This window comes from Monodelphis domestica, chromosome 7 (assembly GCF_027887165.1).
Source record: "Monodelphis domestica isolate mMonDom1 chromosome 7, mMonDom1.pri, whole genome shotgun sequence".
Taxonomy (NCBI): domain Eukaryota; kingdom Metazoa; phylum Chordata; class Mammalia; order Didelphimorphia; family Didelphidae; genus Monodelphis; species Monodelphis domestica.
In genome coordinates, this window is record NC_077233.1 from 80,100,715 (window position 1) to 80,114,871 (window position 14,157).

General features: G+C 35.3%; 1 protein-coding gene across 1 annotated transcript in view; it reads right to left on the minus strand.

Annotated features, from left to right (window-relative positions):
- The window catches only part of ABCA13 (ATP binding cassette subfamily A member 13), a 497,021-nt gene that overhangs the window by 419,753 nt on the left and 63,111 nt on the right, over positions 1 to 14,157 (minus strand). The window contains 1 exon segment of the mRNA XM_056806268.1: positions 6,842 to 6,972. Within this exon segment, the coding sequence (XP_056662246.1) occupies positions 6,842 to 6,972 (131 nt within the window).

The following is a 14,157-nucleotide window of genomic DNA, read 5'->3' on the forward strand; positions in this document are numbered from 1 at the left end:
GAAGAAATTCCCTAAAGATCAAATGCTCTTAATCTGGAACCCATATTTGTTCAATATTTTGATAACTGTACTTCAGCATAATTGGTTTCCTTTGTAATCATATGTATTTTTTATACATTTAAAATTTTTTTCTAAGAAGGCTCCAGAAGCTTCCCCAAATTGTCAAAGGTGTCTGTGACACAAAGAAGGTTAAGAACCTTATCTATATGGTGAGGTCCTTTGGATACTCCTGCTTATATATGACATTTTACAGATAGCCTCAAGTCCTAGAACAATTATAGAGTCTTCTAAATGAGATCCATAATTACTTAAAAGAGTTTGATATAACTAGCCATGCTAGAAATCATATATGAATGAATTCTGACCATGTACATACTCTAAAAGGAAAATTGAATGGATAGTCAGTATAGCTTGGATAGATACTATGCACAAACAATGAGCAGAGACTATCATTTCCTATTTCACCTTTCCTTAAAGGTAAAATTGATTGATCTGTTAACACAGGGACAGCTCATCTGATGTCATTAAGTCTTTCCACAAAAACACATTAAATAAAATAGCATTTCAGGAATTAGCTCCAGAAGAATAATATTAATATTAATATTAATATAAGGCTTACGGGACAGCTAAATGGCTCGTGGATTGAAAGCCAGGTCTGGAGATGAGAGGTCCTAGGTAGAAATCTGGCCTCTGACACTTCCTAGCTATATGACTCTGGGCAAGTCACATAATTTCCATTGCCTAGCCCACCACTCTTCTGCCTGTATTGATTCTAAGATGAATGGTCAGTGTTTAAAAAAATAAGACTTTATGGTTTGCAAAGTGAAATATATACATATGTAAACATATACAAATATATATTACTTCATTTGATCCTCTCAACAATCTTTTGAAGTAGGTTCTATTATTATCTGCTTTAGAGATTAGAGAATGTAGACTAAAGAGATTATATGACTTTCTCAGTATCACACAGCTAATAAGTGTATGAAGTGGTATCTGAAGTCAAGTATTTCTGATTCCAAGTCCAGCATTCTTTGTTAAATAGGAGATTTTTTTATGTGTAGTCAAAATTTAAACTATCAAAGCCATAGGCAGGTATTTACACAAATTTGAACCCAAAATATGGAATCAAAACCACAGGACTAAGCTGAATGGAACAGAACTGGTTGAGATCTAGGAGTTCTGGCCCGAGGACAGAAGGAAGGTGGGAACTGGAACTACATGTTAAGGCATATTTGAAAAAGGAAGAAACTGCTGAATTTGGGATGACAATTTGAGATTTGGTTCATAGATCACCACTCCCACCATGGATGATACCTTATAAGTCCTTTAAGTGTAAACAAGGAAAATCAAGCACCTCTGTATATATTAAACCTTGAAAACATGTAACAAAAGAGAAAAGAGCTTCACATTGTTTAAGAAAAGAAGAGAGGGGGCCATGATAGGCATAAACAGAGGCTATTTGTGGTATTCAACTTCCTGTCAGGATGCATCAAAGGTGTTTAGAACTTCATTGATATGGTACTCCATCTGAGAAAATCAAAGTACCTTTCCTGGCTCAGTCTATGAAGGAACCTTCTCCAAACTTTTCTCATCTTGAATTTCCATGATCTCTCTCTCTTTTGGTTCTCCTCTTGCTAGCATAATATTTAGTCTCCCTTATTGGACTATCATCTATGTCATCACTTACTATAAGTATATCCTAAGATTTTGTCCAGGGCTTGCCTCTTTATTCTCTATATTCTCTTTTGTGATGACCTCATTAGGTTCAATTACCATCTCAACACATGATGACTCCCAGATCTATCTATTCAGCTTTGTGTCTCTCTTGAGCTCCACTTCCCATTGTGGTTCTGTTATGCCCATCACAAATTGCTTATTGGACATTTCAAACTAAACTCCCCTTGGGCATCTCTAACTAAACATGACCAAAAAAGGAGCACACTGTCTTTATTCTATCCTCATCTTTTTCCAGCTCTTATCATTAACTGTTAAGAATACCAACATCCTTCTAATCATTCCCATGTTCAGTTCCTCACTCTCTACCAACCACATATTGAATCAGTTATCAAATATTATTTCTATACACAGCATCTCTCACATATGTTCCTTTCTCTTAACTCACAGTTCAAAGTTCTAATTGCCACCTCTTTTTACAATAACTAGACAGAAGCCCAGGTCTGACTGGAGCTTGGAGGACATGTGATGGAGTAATATAAAGTAAAACTAAAAAAGTAGGGTAAGAGTTGTATAAATGGAGATTTTGAGCCTTGAATGCAAGGCAAAGAAACTTGAACTTTGCTTGCTAGGTAATAGGGGACCACTGAAGATTTATTAGCCAGGAAATAACATGATCAGGTCTCAGAATAAGGAAGATTAATCAACCAGTCAGTGAAGGGGAGGGAAGATTGGTAAAAGAAAGATGTACCAGGAAGTTGTTGTCCATACTTTGTTGTTGTTGAGGCTTTTTCAGTCATCTCTAACTCTTAATGATTCCATCTGGGGCATTCTTGTCAAAGACACTGGAGTGGTTTGCCATTTCCTTTTTTAGATCATTTTATAGATGAAAAAATTGAATAAATTGCCCAAGGCCACACAGTTGGTGTCTAAGGCCAAATTTGAACTCAGGAAGATAAGTCTCCTGATTCTGGGACTGGAACTCTATTCATTATTCCACCTAGCTATCCATTTTTTTGAAATCTAGTAAATAATTATGAGAATCTGTTGTATGATAGCAGAAAACAGAAGGGTCACTAGGTCTATATCACAAAGAGATCCCAAAAAAGGAAAGGACTGAAGTACATAAACTATTTATGGCAGCTCCTCTAACAGCAGCAAAAAATTATAAAATAATGAGATACCTATTAACTAGGGAATGGCCAAGTAAGTTGTGGTATATGATTATGACAGGATACTATTGTGCCTTAAGAAAAGATGAGTAGGATGATTTCAGAAAAATCTGGGAAGACATATGAAACTGATACAAAGTGAAATAAGCAGGACTGGGAGAGTGTTGTACACAGCAATAGCAATATTGTATGATGATTAAATCTGAATACAATTATGAAGGATTTATAATGAAAAATTCTCTCTACTTCCAGAGAAAGAACCTATTAAGTCTGAATGCAATTTGAAACATACTGTTTTTTTACTTTATTTTTTTCATGTTTTTTTTTTGTTGGACCATGTTTTCATTTACAAACTGACTAATGTAGAAATATGCTTTATATGATTGAACATATATAATCAATATCAAATTACTTACCTTCTCAATGAAAAGGGAGGCAAGGAATAAAGGAAGAGAATTTGGCATTTAAATATTTAGAAAATTAATGTTGGAAATTGGAAAATATAAATTATTTTATAAACATCTAAAAAAGAGAAGAGCAAATACAAGAGACTTCAGGATAGCAAATTCAATAGGGTTTTAAAAGTTATTATATATATATGAGAGAGAAAGGAGTCAAAATTAAATTAAAAATTTCTGATATGGGACACTATAAAATAGTAATACAATTGTTAGAAATAATTATGAAGGGCAGAACATAAACTCAGTTTTGGAAACCTGAATTTGAATTACTTGTGGATTGATTAAGGAGAAAAGTTCCATACAGTACTGGAGTTGGTGGCCTTGACCTCAGAAAGTACCATCAGTCCTAAAGATGGAACTCTGGGAATCATTAAAAAAGAATTAATTGAGAGGCAACTGGCTAGCTCAATGGATTGAGAGTCAGGTCTAGAGATGGGAGGGTCCTAGGTTCATATCTGACCTCAGATACTTCCTAGCTGTGTGATCCTGGGCAAGTCACTTAGCCCCCATTTCCTAGCCCACATAGTATTGATTCCAAGGTTGAAGGTAAGGGTTTAAAAAATAAAAGAATTAATTGGAGCTATGGAAATGATTAGACCTGCTAAAGAAGAGAGTTTATAAAGAAATAGTCATGGCAGAATATTGTACTTTATATTAGGAATATAATACTTTAGGAAATTGGGAAGGAGATAAGGAACTGGTGCTGGAGAGAGAGAAGCAATAGTTAGAGAGGTTGGAACAAAGAACTTGAACTCAGGAAAGTAGACTTTACCAGAAGAAAGTGACAGGCTACAGCAAAAATTATAAAGTTGTCTTGGATAATGAGGACTCAAAAAATATCCTTTAGATTAATGATGTCATTTGGTGACAATTGAGAAGGAACTTTTAGGAGGAAATTGGAGGGAGAAAGTCCCATTGTAAGTAGTTCAGAATACAAATAGCTATGAGAAAGTAACAGTATATGTGGAAAACTTTTGTAAGAAGTTTAGGAATGAAACAGAGCAGAGATAAGTAAGAAGACTGTCAGACAATACTGCTCAAAGGCAGATTTTTTTGAGTGTCAGAGAGACTTGAGCATGCTTATATGCAGGTGGATATTAAAAGAAAAATACAAAGAGGAGAGATTAAAAAATGAATACATGAGACATACAGTTAAAACAAGATCCTTGATGAGAGAGGATATGATGGGATCATGAGTGAAAAAAAAGTAGTAAGAAGTCCAAACTTTACCATTTCCTCAGCTAAGTGGAAGCAAAAAAGAAGAAAAGGAATGATGTGGTAAAATTTTGAGGAGTTGAAAAAAGATGAGTAAGTAAGTGACCATTGGGCAGCCTTAAATTTCTCAGTAGTGTAGGAAGATGCTTCAAGGTTTCTGTTTTATCCTAGGTCCCACAAGTTCTTCGCTGACAGAGTGAGATCTGAAGAGATTATGTCTTCTGACTCCTGGTCTACAGATTTTACCATAACACCACAGAACAATAACCAAAAAAAAGTCTTTAAACACTAATATAGAAATTAGTTCTCTGAATGAGCAAATGCAAAGAAAATCCAAAATAATTCCAAATGGTTGGTAGCCAAAAAGTGCCAAATTGGTCATGGAAATATATATAACAGGTTAAAGAATACATTTCAATTATTCATATAACCAGATTAAATGACTATGATGATTGAATTGGTGAATCCCTAAGACTCAGAAATAATTTATTCTCTCCTAATAAAATCTTTGGATCCACTTTGGAAGAACATATCCCCCTAAAGATAAGAGAAATGAAAACAACTTTCAATAGTACACAGATATAATTTTTTCATGTAATTTCATTCTTTTAGTAGTGAGTCGTTGGCAAGTCAAGTCAAAATGTTCAAAGAAAAGAGCTCCTTTTAATCACATTCTAAGTTGCAATTATATTTGCAAGTATAAAGTAAATCATCTGGTGCCATTTGGGCAATACACAAATATTCTGGATGCCAAATGGCAGCCAGCCAAATTGAGGTCACTGAGCCTAACCCAATGAGGTGTTTTATGTGGCATTTTTTCCCCTTGCAGTTTGATACTCATGAGAAAAAAGAATATAGTCATTTTAGCTATGATTATGCCTCACGTCAAGAGATTCAGCAACAGGAAATTAACCATTGATAGGCATGAGTGTGTCCTATTCTTCCAATGGCCATATACTGAAAAATCTCTGCCACTGAGAAAAGAGTTCCCAATTTAATTACTTAGCATATATAAACTAATAGATCAAAAGGACACAGAGAAAATGAAGATAGTGGTGAGATAAATTATTTCTAGTGTAAAGATAATTTATCAGGACATTTGGGAGGTTTTAAAGATTACAAAACATATATATTATCTTTTATGCAAATACTATAAACACTATAGGACCTTATAAATGCAAGTTATCCTTAAGATTGAAACAGGTGAAATTAGATTTCAGAATTTTTCTATGGATGTCTTTTTTAAGGTGGGAGAGGATCTGGTTAATAACATGATATAGTAACTAAAGTGCTAGGCTTAGAATCAGGAAGATGGGTTCAAAGGATACCTCTAACACTAGAGATGGAATCTTGAGCAAGTCAATTAACATCAATGTGGCTCAAACAACTTCCTAAGACTCAGCTATCACTATCATTGTTGCCTATGGTGGTGATAAGAAATCACTACACTGGGGGCAGCTGGGTAGCTCAGTGAATTGAGAGCTAGCCCTAGAGACGGGAGGTCCTAGGTTCAAATCTGGCCTCAGACACTTCCCAGCTGTGTGACCCTGGGCAAGTCACTTGACCCCCATTGCCTACCCTTACCACTCTTCTGCCTTGGAGCCAATACACAGTATTGACTCCAAGATGGAAGGTAAGGGTTTAAAAAAAAAAAAAGAAATCACTACACTAACAAAATTGTCGATAACTCAATTCCATGTAATTGTTAGCATAGATAACTTTGTTGACTACATGTGATTACCTTTCTTAGATTTTTGGAAAATTGTTAGCATACAAGGATATCTGAATCTGCATCATGGCAAAAAAAAACATAATTAGCTGCTTACGAATGAACTTTGTCTATTATTATTCACTACCCCCAAAAGAATCTAGATTATAACTGGGCTTGGTCATTGATGACTCTAATTCCAGTCAGCAAGAAATAGAGTCTAGAGAACATGTCCAGCTTGGGAGAAATAAGCTGTAGTAGACCACGCCAATTGGGTGGTCAAACTAGATTTTATATGAATATGGTGAGCCCTCAGAAGTAGAAACCAATGGGTTGTCTAAAGAAGGATGAACAAGCCCAGAGTGAAAAAGGAGCAGTAGTTTTGGCATTTCTTGTTCAAGTCAGTAGTGGAATCTGGCTTTGCACTTCTAGCCTGGGCAAAATTAGAAGTCTCAGACTTCAAAAAGATTAATAGGGCAGAGGAGAAGAGAATTTTCAAATACCATCTTCCAGATTCAAGTTTTCACCTATGTAAACAGTATCTTATGTCCATGTAGATTTTCTATGACATTGTATATTTAATATTTAACAATTATAAAAGTACATACCAATAACTTCCACTTTTTCCTCCTGAAGAAATTTCAGGATTGTAATGGTCACGTTTAGTCCTATTTGAGCAGCCTTGGAGAAAGTTTGATTTATTGGTAACCAATCCAAATCTTCTAGAGATGCTAAAAAACTGGAATTACAATGACAGAAAAGCTGTAACTTCCAAACAATATTAATGCCCAACTCAAAAAGTATTTATTGAACATCTGTACCAAAGACTCTTTTCTCCACCTCTTCCTCATTTTCTATTGTGGTTTAAATATTCTTTCTTATTAAACAATAAAACTCACTATTTACAATAGGACAAAGATTCTGTATTGATGCAGTGTGCTAAATGCTGTAAAGGATGTCATAGACTCCATCCTTCGAAAAACCTTCTATTTTAGCAGGGGCTGAGATTCAAAGATGGATAGAAACAATACTTAATATTACAAAATGAGCTTATTAGAGAGTTTCACCACAAATTGCTATGTGAGGTCCAAGGCTAAAGAATATTACTTGATCCTTTAGGTAACAAATCTGTTACAGTAAGAAGAGCATTCAAAAAGGCAAGTAAAGTATCATTTCATTATAAAATTGATCATTATGTCACAGATTTGATATACTGTGAATAATCAAGCTCTCCACAGCATAACAATTATATAAATGTTCAAATGAAAACGCTGATATCCCTGAATTCTCCGATAACAAGGTTATTAGTCTCCTATATCAGCAACATCATAACTTTCCATATCAAGTCAGGTCTTTCCAACTGAAATACCAAAGCAACAGCCTACTTGAGTACATTATTTTGGTTATTTTAACTGCTCAGGGTTAGGTGGGTGAACCAATCAATTATTACACGGGCTATAATGAAGACAGATGAAAATATTGAATTAATTTTAACACAGCCAATTCATTTATATCACATAAATGTGATCTATATTGCTGAAATCAATGAATCACAGACTCTGAAGGAAAAGAAAGGTGAAAAAGTTCCAGTATCACAGAATGTTTGCATCGGAAGGCCACTAGAGATCACATAGCACAATCCTCTCATTTCTTGTAGATAAAATAATTGAGATTCTAAGACACTTTTCTTTTCAAGGGTTACAAAATTTAGACACAGCAGGAATTTAGAAATCATCTAGTCAAAACCTATAATTTTTACAGTAGGAGAAAATTGGAATCTGGAAGGGAGAAGTGACTTGCCTAAGATGACACAAGTATTAAGGAAGAAAACAAGTATTTATTAAGCATCTTCTATGTGCTAGGAACTGTGCTAGGCACTCTTTACAAATAACCATTTGATCCTGTAAAATTGAGATTTGAACTCTGGACTCCATTCCCCAGGAGTCCTTGCTAGCTCCCAGAATGCCCTCTAATCTCACTGAATTCTCACCTGGGACGAGAACAAAATTTTATTTAAAGGGTCTTCCCCTTGGGCGGGCTTTCTTTTGGACTTCCGTTTTGGAGCAGACACATCTCTTCCGTGATGTGAGGTTATCTTGCCTAGGCCACTGGCCTAGGCACGTGTTTTTTCTTATTCTGTATTTTCTTTTATCTTTAACCTTTAATAAACCTCTAAAAATGTAATACTCCTTGCAGAGAGAAACTAATTTCTACCTGCCTCAGTCTCCCCTAAATTTTAACTGTTACAATCCTCATAATAGATACTATTATTCTCTTCATTTTGTAGAGAAGGAACTGAAGCAAACAGAGAATAAGTGACTTACCAAGGTTTATATTGCTCTGAAGTTGGATTTGAACTTAAGATTTCCTTACTCCAGGTACAGCACTCTATCTACTTCCTCATCTAGCTACCTTATGTTATTTTTTAATCCTTACCTTCTGTCTTAAAATCAATACTAAGTATAGGTTCCAAGGCAGAAGAGTAGTAAGGACTAGACAACTAGAGTTGTGACTTACCCAAGGTCATACTGCTAAGAAGTTTATACCTAGCTACTCCTCTGACTTATATTATTAAATGATGAAAACAAAATTCAAGGTCAGGTCTTGTCTCATATCTAGAGGATAACAGCACATGAGGCTAGAATCTAGTTTTCCTGACTCTATACGAAATTGAAAAATATTTTAAAATAATATACTGAGGGAATAAGGGAAGGGAATAAGTATTAATTAAGTTCTTACTATGTGTGAGACACTGCACTATGGACGTTAAAAAATATCTAATTTGATCCTCACCACAGTATTCCCATTTTACAGTTTAGGAAACTGAGGCAAACAGAAGTAAAAGATTTGTCTGGGATCAAAAACTAGTCAGTGTCTCATGCAGGATTCAACCTCAGGTCTTCCTGAATCTAGGTCCAGCACTCTTTCTACTGGGTCATCTAGTTGTTCAGTGCTAAACTGAAGGTATAAAAATCTGATTTCTAATTTTTATCTAAATTTAAGTTGGTTTGGAAATGTGACCATAGGGGCCAGCTGGGTAGCTCAGTGGATTGAGAGCCAGGTCTAGAGACGGGAGGTCCTAGGTTCAAATCTGGCCTCAGACACTTCCCAGATGTGTGACCCTGGGCAAGTCACTTAACCCCCATTGCCTAGCCCTTACTACTCTTCTGCCTTGGAACCAATACACAGTATTAATTCCAAGATGGGAGGTAAGGGTTTAAAAAAAAAAGAATGTGACCATATCAGGGCAAAATATGGTATATATTCCCAAAGAATAAAAATAGTAAGATCACAAAATAATTCGCCCTGGGAATTGGAAGGGCTTTTAAACTACATCTATTCCACCTGAATGGGAATTCTTTTCACAACATATATCAAGGAATTAGTAAAGACAGACAAGCTCTTGAGGTAGTTCATTCAACTTTGGGAAAGTTCTAATGGTCAGTGCAATTTTTCCCCTCAAATAAAACCTAAATCAGTCCATCAAGCAATTTCCCAATGAGGCCAGTCAAGCAGTCAGTTAACAAGTATTTATTAAACCCTTCCTAAGTGCCAGTACACAGGTAAAATTCCTCTTTTGCTCAGAGCTGTTGAAATACTTGAAGGCAGGAATAATGAAGAGAAGGTCTTATTAATAACAATGATAAGAGCAGACGGCATTTCGATGGTATTTCAAAGAGCTCTCTCTATATTTTCTTATTTGTGCTTCACAACAATAATGTAAGATAAATCAAAAGATATTAATATCTTCATATTACAGATTAGGAAACTGAGCCTTAGAGAGGTTAATGGGTGATTAGATTTATTTTCCCATAGTCGCATGACTACTGAGAAGTCAATGGCAGGCTCTAGATCCAGATGTTTAGGCTCTAAGTCCTGTATTGTAGTCATTGCTCCAAGTTTGATTCAGAGTAGGGATGGACTCTCATTACTGCTTTTTGAGAAAGATAATATATCCCCATCTAACTTTTATATTCTACACATAGATGAGAATTTAAAACATTAAATTTCTCTCTTTTAAATTGCTTTTCTTTAGTCTCATGGGAGAGTTAGTGAAAAATCTGTCCTGATGTTCCAGTTCTTTGTAATTTGGAACACAAAGAACATGAACTCATTAGGTTTTGCAACAGTCTTGTAAATAATAACATCCATATCTTCTAGGAATAAGTTGGAGCCACTTTCCTGGGTCACACAGACGACCTTGAGCTCTGACATGCTGTCATGAATTTGCTTGCTGCCCTTTACTGCTAACTGTTTTATTGCTAGCCAGTATTTAATTTTTGCCAGTTATCCACACAGCCACAATATGTATATTTTCTTGAAGAATGAGGTGTGATTATAAAGCAATAAAGCTTTTGCCCCAAGGCAATGGGTTACTAAATGCCTCACCTAAATATTGACTCAAAGCTGTCTCTTCTTTTTTTTCCCCTTCCATTGATTAGCACAAATACACACAAAAAAAGTTTCATTTCACTAATTTCTTCCTCCATCATTTCTGCCACTGAATCATTTACTTCTTTGCTACTAGGATACAAATAGACATGACAACTGATCCCTTTTTCTCTTCTACCCCCCAGTCTCCTCCTAATTGTTTGCTGGAGCCCCAGCTATTTTTAAAATTTTATTTAATTTTAAAATAATTTTAATTTTATTTAATTTAAAAATTAAAATTAAATAAATTATTGCAGAGGACAAAAAAGATGTTGAGGAAGCTCCTATTTCCCCCTTAAAGGAAGATGTCAGCCATGGACTTCCACTGAAAGAAACTTTTCTAGCCTATCATCTGTGGAGTGTTTTATGAAGTAAAGCCTAATGAGTTTGTGAGGGAGGAAAACAAGCTGTTTTGGCAAACAAAAAACACAGAAAATGACATCGACCTTGTTGTGTGCCTTGGAAACCATCTAATGGGTAATAAACTAAGCACCCCATGGTTGCATAACAGAGCTGGAAGCTAAGTAGTGTAGCTACATGGGAAAGTTAAGGACTTTACAAGCACAATCATCTTAGAAGAGATCAAGGTAAAGTAAGTAGAAAAAAGAATATTATTTGGAAAGGTGAGGCCCAAGTTCAGTTCCCAGCTCTGACATTCCCATACCATGTGTCCTTTGGTAAATCATTTAACCTTCCTGAGTTTGAGTTTCCTCATGTGTAAAATTGGATGTATAAAACTTGCACTTATACATAGGGCAGAAAGGTGGCAAAGTGGAAAGAGTGCCAGGCATGTCATCAGGAATACTTGAGTTCAAATTCAGCCTTGGATGCATACTAGTTGTGTGACCATAATCAATCACTTAATGCTGCCTCAGTTTCCTCATCTGTAAAATGAGTTGGAGAAGGAAATAACAAACTACCGTATCTTTACCAAGAAAACTACAAATGGGATCATGAAGAGTTGGGTGAAATGACTGGATAATAATAATAAAACTTGTACTATATACTTCACTAAGTTGTTTTAGAAAAGTGATTTTAGAAAATTGAAAATATGAAAATATTAATTTTTGACATTAGTAATTGGAGGGACCATGAGATAAAGCAGTGATCACATGTTCAGTACTATATCAAGCATAATTCTGTTGTAATGGACACTTTCCCCACTGAAATAAGAATATACCCATTCTGGGGGTCCTGATATCCTAGTCTTTATTGTGAAAATTTGTTGTATATCAACCATGGGCATAAACTAATGCAGTTAAATATATATATATACATATGTATATTTGCTTCTGTATATCATCTATATTATATGCATTCTATATTTTGACTGTTTACAAAAGGGAAGACCAAAAGTATCAGATACAGCTTGTGTTTGTTATCTGAGGGATGCAATATCAAGATGATTCTGCTAGTAATTGTCTCTATGCTATCCATGTAAGCTAGGTGGCATGGTGGATGGACTATGGAACTCTCATTGGGAAAATTTTCCCATTGTCTATCTTCTGAAGTCCTATTTCCATGCCAAGAGTAGAGCAGCTAATAATTTTTACTTGCCTTAATGATAAACTGCATCCCTCAAAAGGTGGTGGAAATAATATGTGATGGTGCTATTGTGGATTGATTCTCAATAATAAAGAGGAACTAGATGTTAAGAAGGAAAAAAATAGGAATAACGAGGATAAAGTAAGCAGATGTCCTAGCTGAGAATAAGTGACATTTTTTTAAAAGAGTGAAGTTCTGTATAACAGGTACTCCAGAGTGTCTAGAGTAGATTTTGAAGAGAAAAAAATACATAGGACACCATAAACAATATTCTATGAGCAAAGTTGGGTCAGGAAAGAAAGGGAGCTTCAACAATAAAATAATGAAGACACAGAAAGGACCTGAGATAGAAAAGGTAGGGTTGTTAAAAGTGATCAACGAAGGTGCAACAGGAATTCATCAAACTTCAGACTTTTAAAGAGATACAAAAGCCATATATACATCAAAACAGTTATGATATCACTTTTGGGAGTAGCAAAGAATGAAAAACAAAGCCAATGTTCATCAATTAAGACTCATGAATTGTGGAACATGACTATAATGGAATGTCACTATGCTGTAAGAAATTATTAGTAGGGGAAGCTAGGTGACTCAGTGAATAGAGAACCAGACTTGGAGATGGGAGGTCCTGGGTTCAAATGTGAACTGCAGTACTACCTAGCTGTATGACACCAGGCAAGTCACTTAACCCAGACTGCCTAGCCCTTACCCCTATTCTGCCTTGGAACTGATATTTAGTTAGCACCAATTCTATGGCAGATGGTAAGAATTTCTTTTTAAAAAATGATTATTGGGATTAATACAGAGGAACCTGGGAAAACTTGTATAAACCTATGCAAATGAAGTACAAGAAATCAGAGAAATTATATGTGTACAATAACTATACAAATGTGAATAATGAAAACAACAACAAACTGATTGAATCCATATTCTGTGAAATTATAAGGAGCACTTTGGACCAAAAAGAAGAGCTATGAGTTGATACTTCTCTCTCCACCCTCATTTCTTTGCAAAGAAGGGAACACATGTCTGGCACACTATATATAATATCAGTCCTTTCTGAACCGTTGGTTAGTTTTACTTTTTATTTCTCCCTCTATTTTTATTTTTTATTTTAAAGGATGGCTCCATGGGAGGGTATATGTGGAAAAACATCTAGGGAAATAAAGGTGATATAGAAACAAAAGTATCAATAAATATTGATTTTTAAGAGAGATTTACAGAAGGTGGAAGTGAGAGCAAGTAGTGGAGAATCAAAGTAAAGATATAGCACAGTCAAAAAGAAGCTGCATCAATCTTACTGAGATTTACAAGAAAAATTAAGGACAACAAAAAAAGGAGTTTTTAAGCTATTGAGGAAAAGAAAGAGGTTTAAAGAGGTTCATGGAGGATGGAAGCATAACAATCAACAAGCATTTATTAAATTCCTATTATGTGCGAGGCACTCCTACTAAGTGTGGGTGATACAAGTACAGAGAATGAAACAATCCTATATACAAGGAGCTTACATTCTAACATGGAAGACAATAAACACTGAGTCAACATAAGAGCTAGAGTGTAGCACTTAGAGGTTTGCAAAGCACTTTGCCTAAACTACCTCATATGAACCTCACAGCAACTCTGTAAATTAGATGTAGGGATAGTTACTTCCATTTTTCAGAAAAGGAGCCTGTAAGCTTAGAGATGTTAAGTTCCTGACCAAAGTCACATAGCTAGTAAGTATCTAAGGCAGGATTCAAATTCAGATCTTCCTGATTTCAAAAGTAACACTACCCATCATGCCACCTAGCTGCCTGAAATCAGCACAAATACATATATATACTTATAGTAGTTCAATATAAGGTAATTCAGGAGAGAGGCTCCCAGGCTATATTTGGGGACAGGAATAAAAAAGAAAAGCTTCATAGAGAAAACGATGCTTAAGTTTTGTCTTAAACAAAGAGAGGGA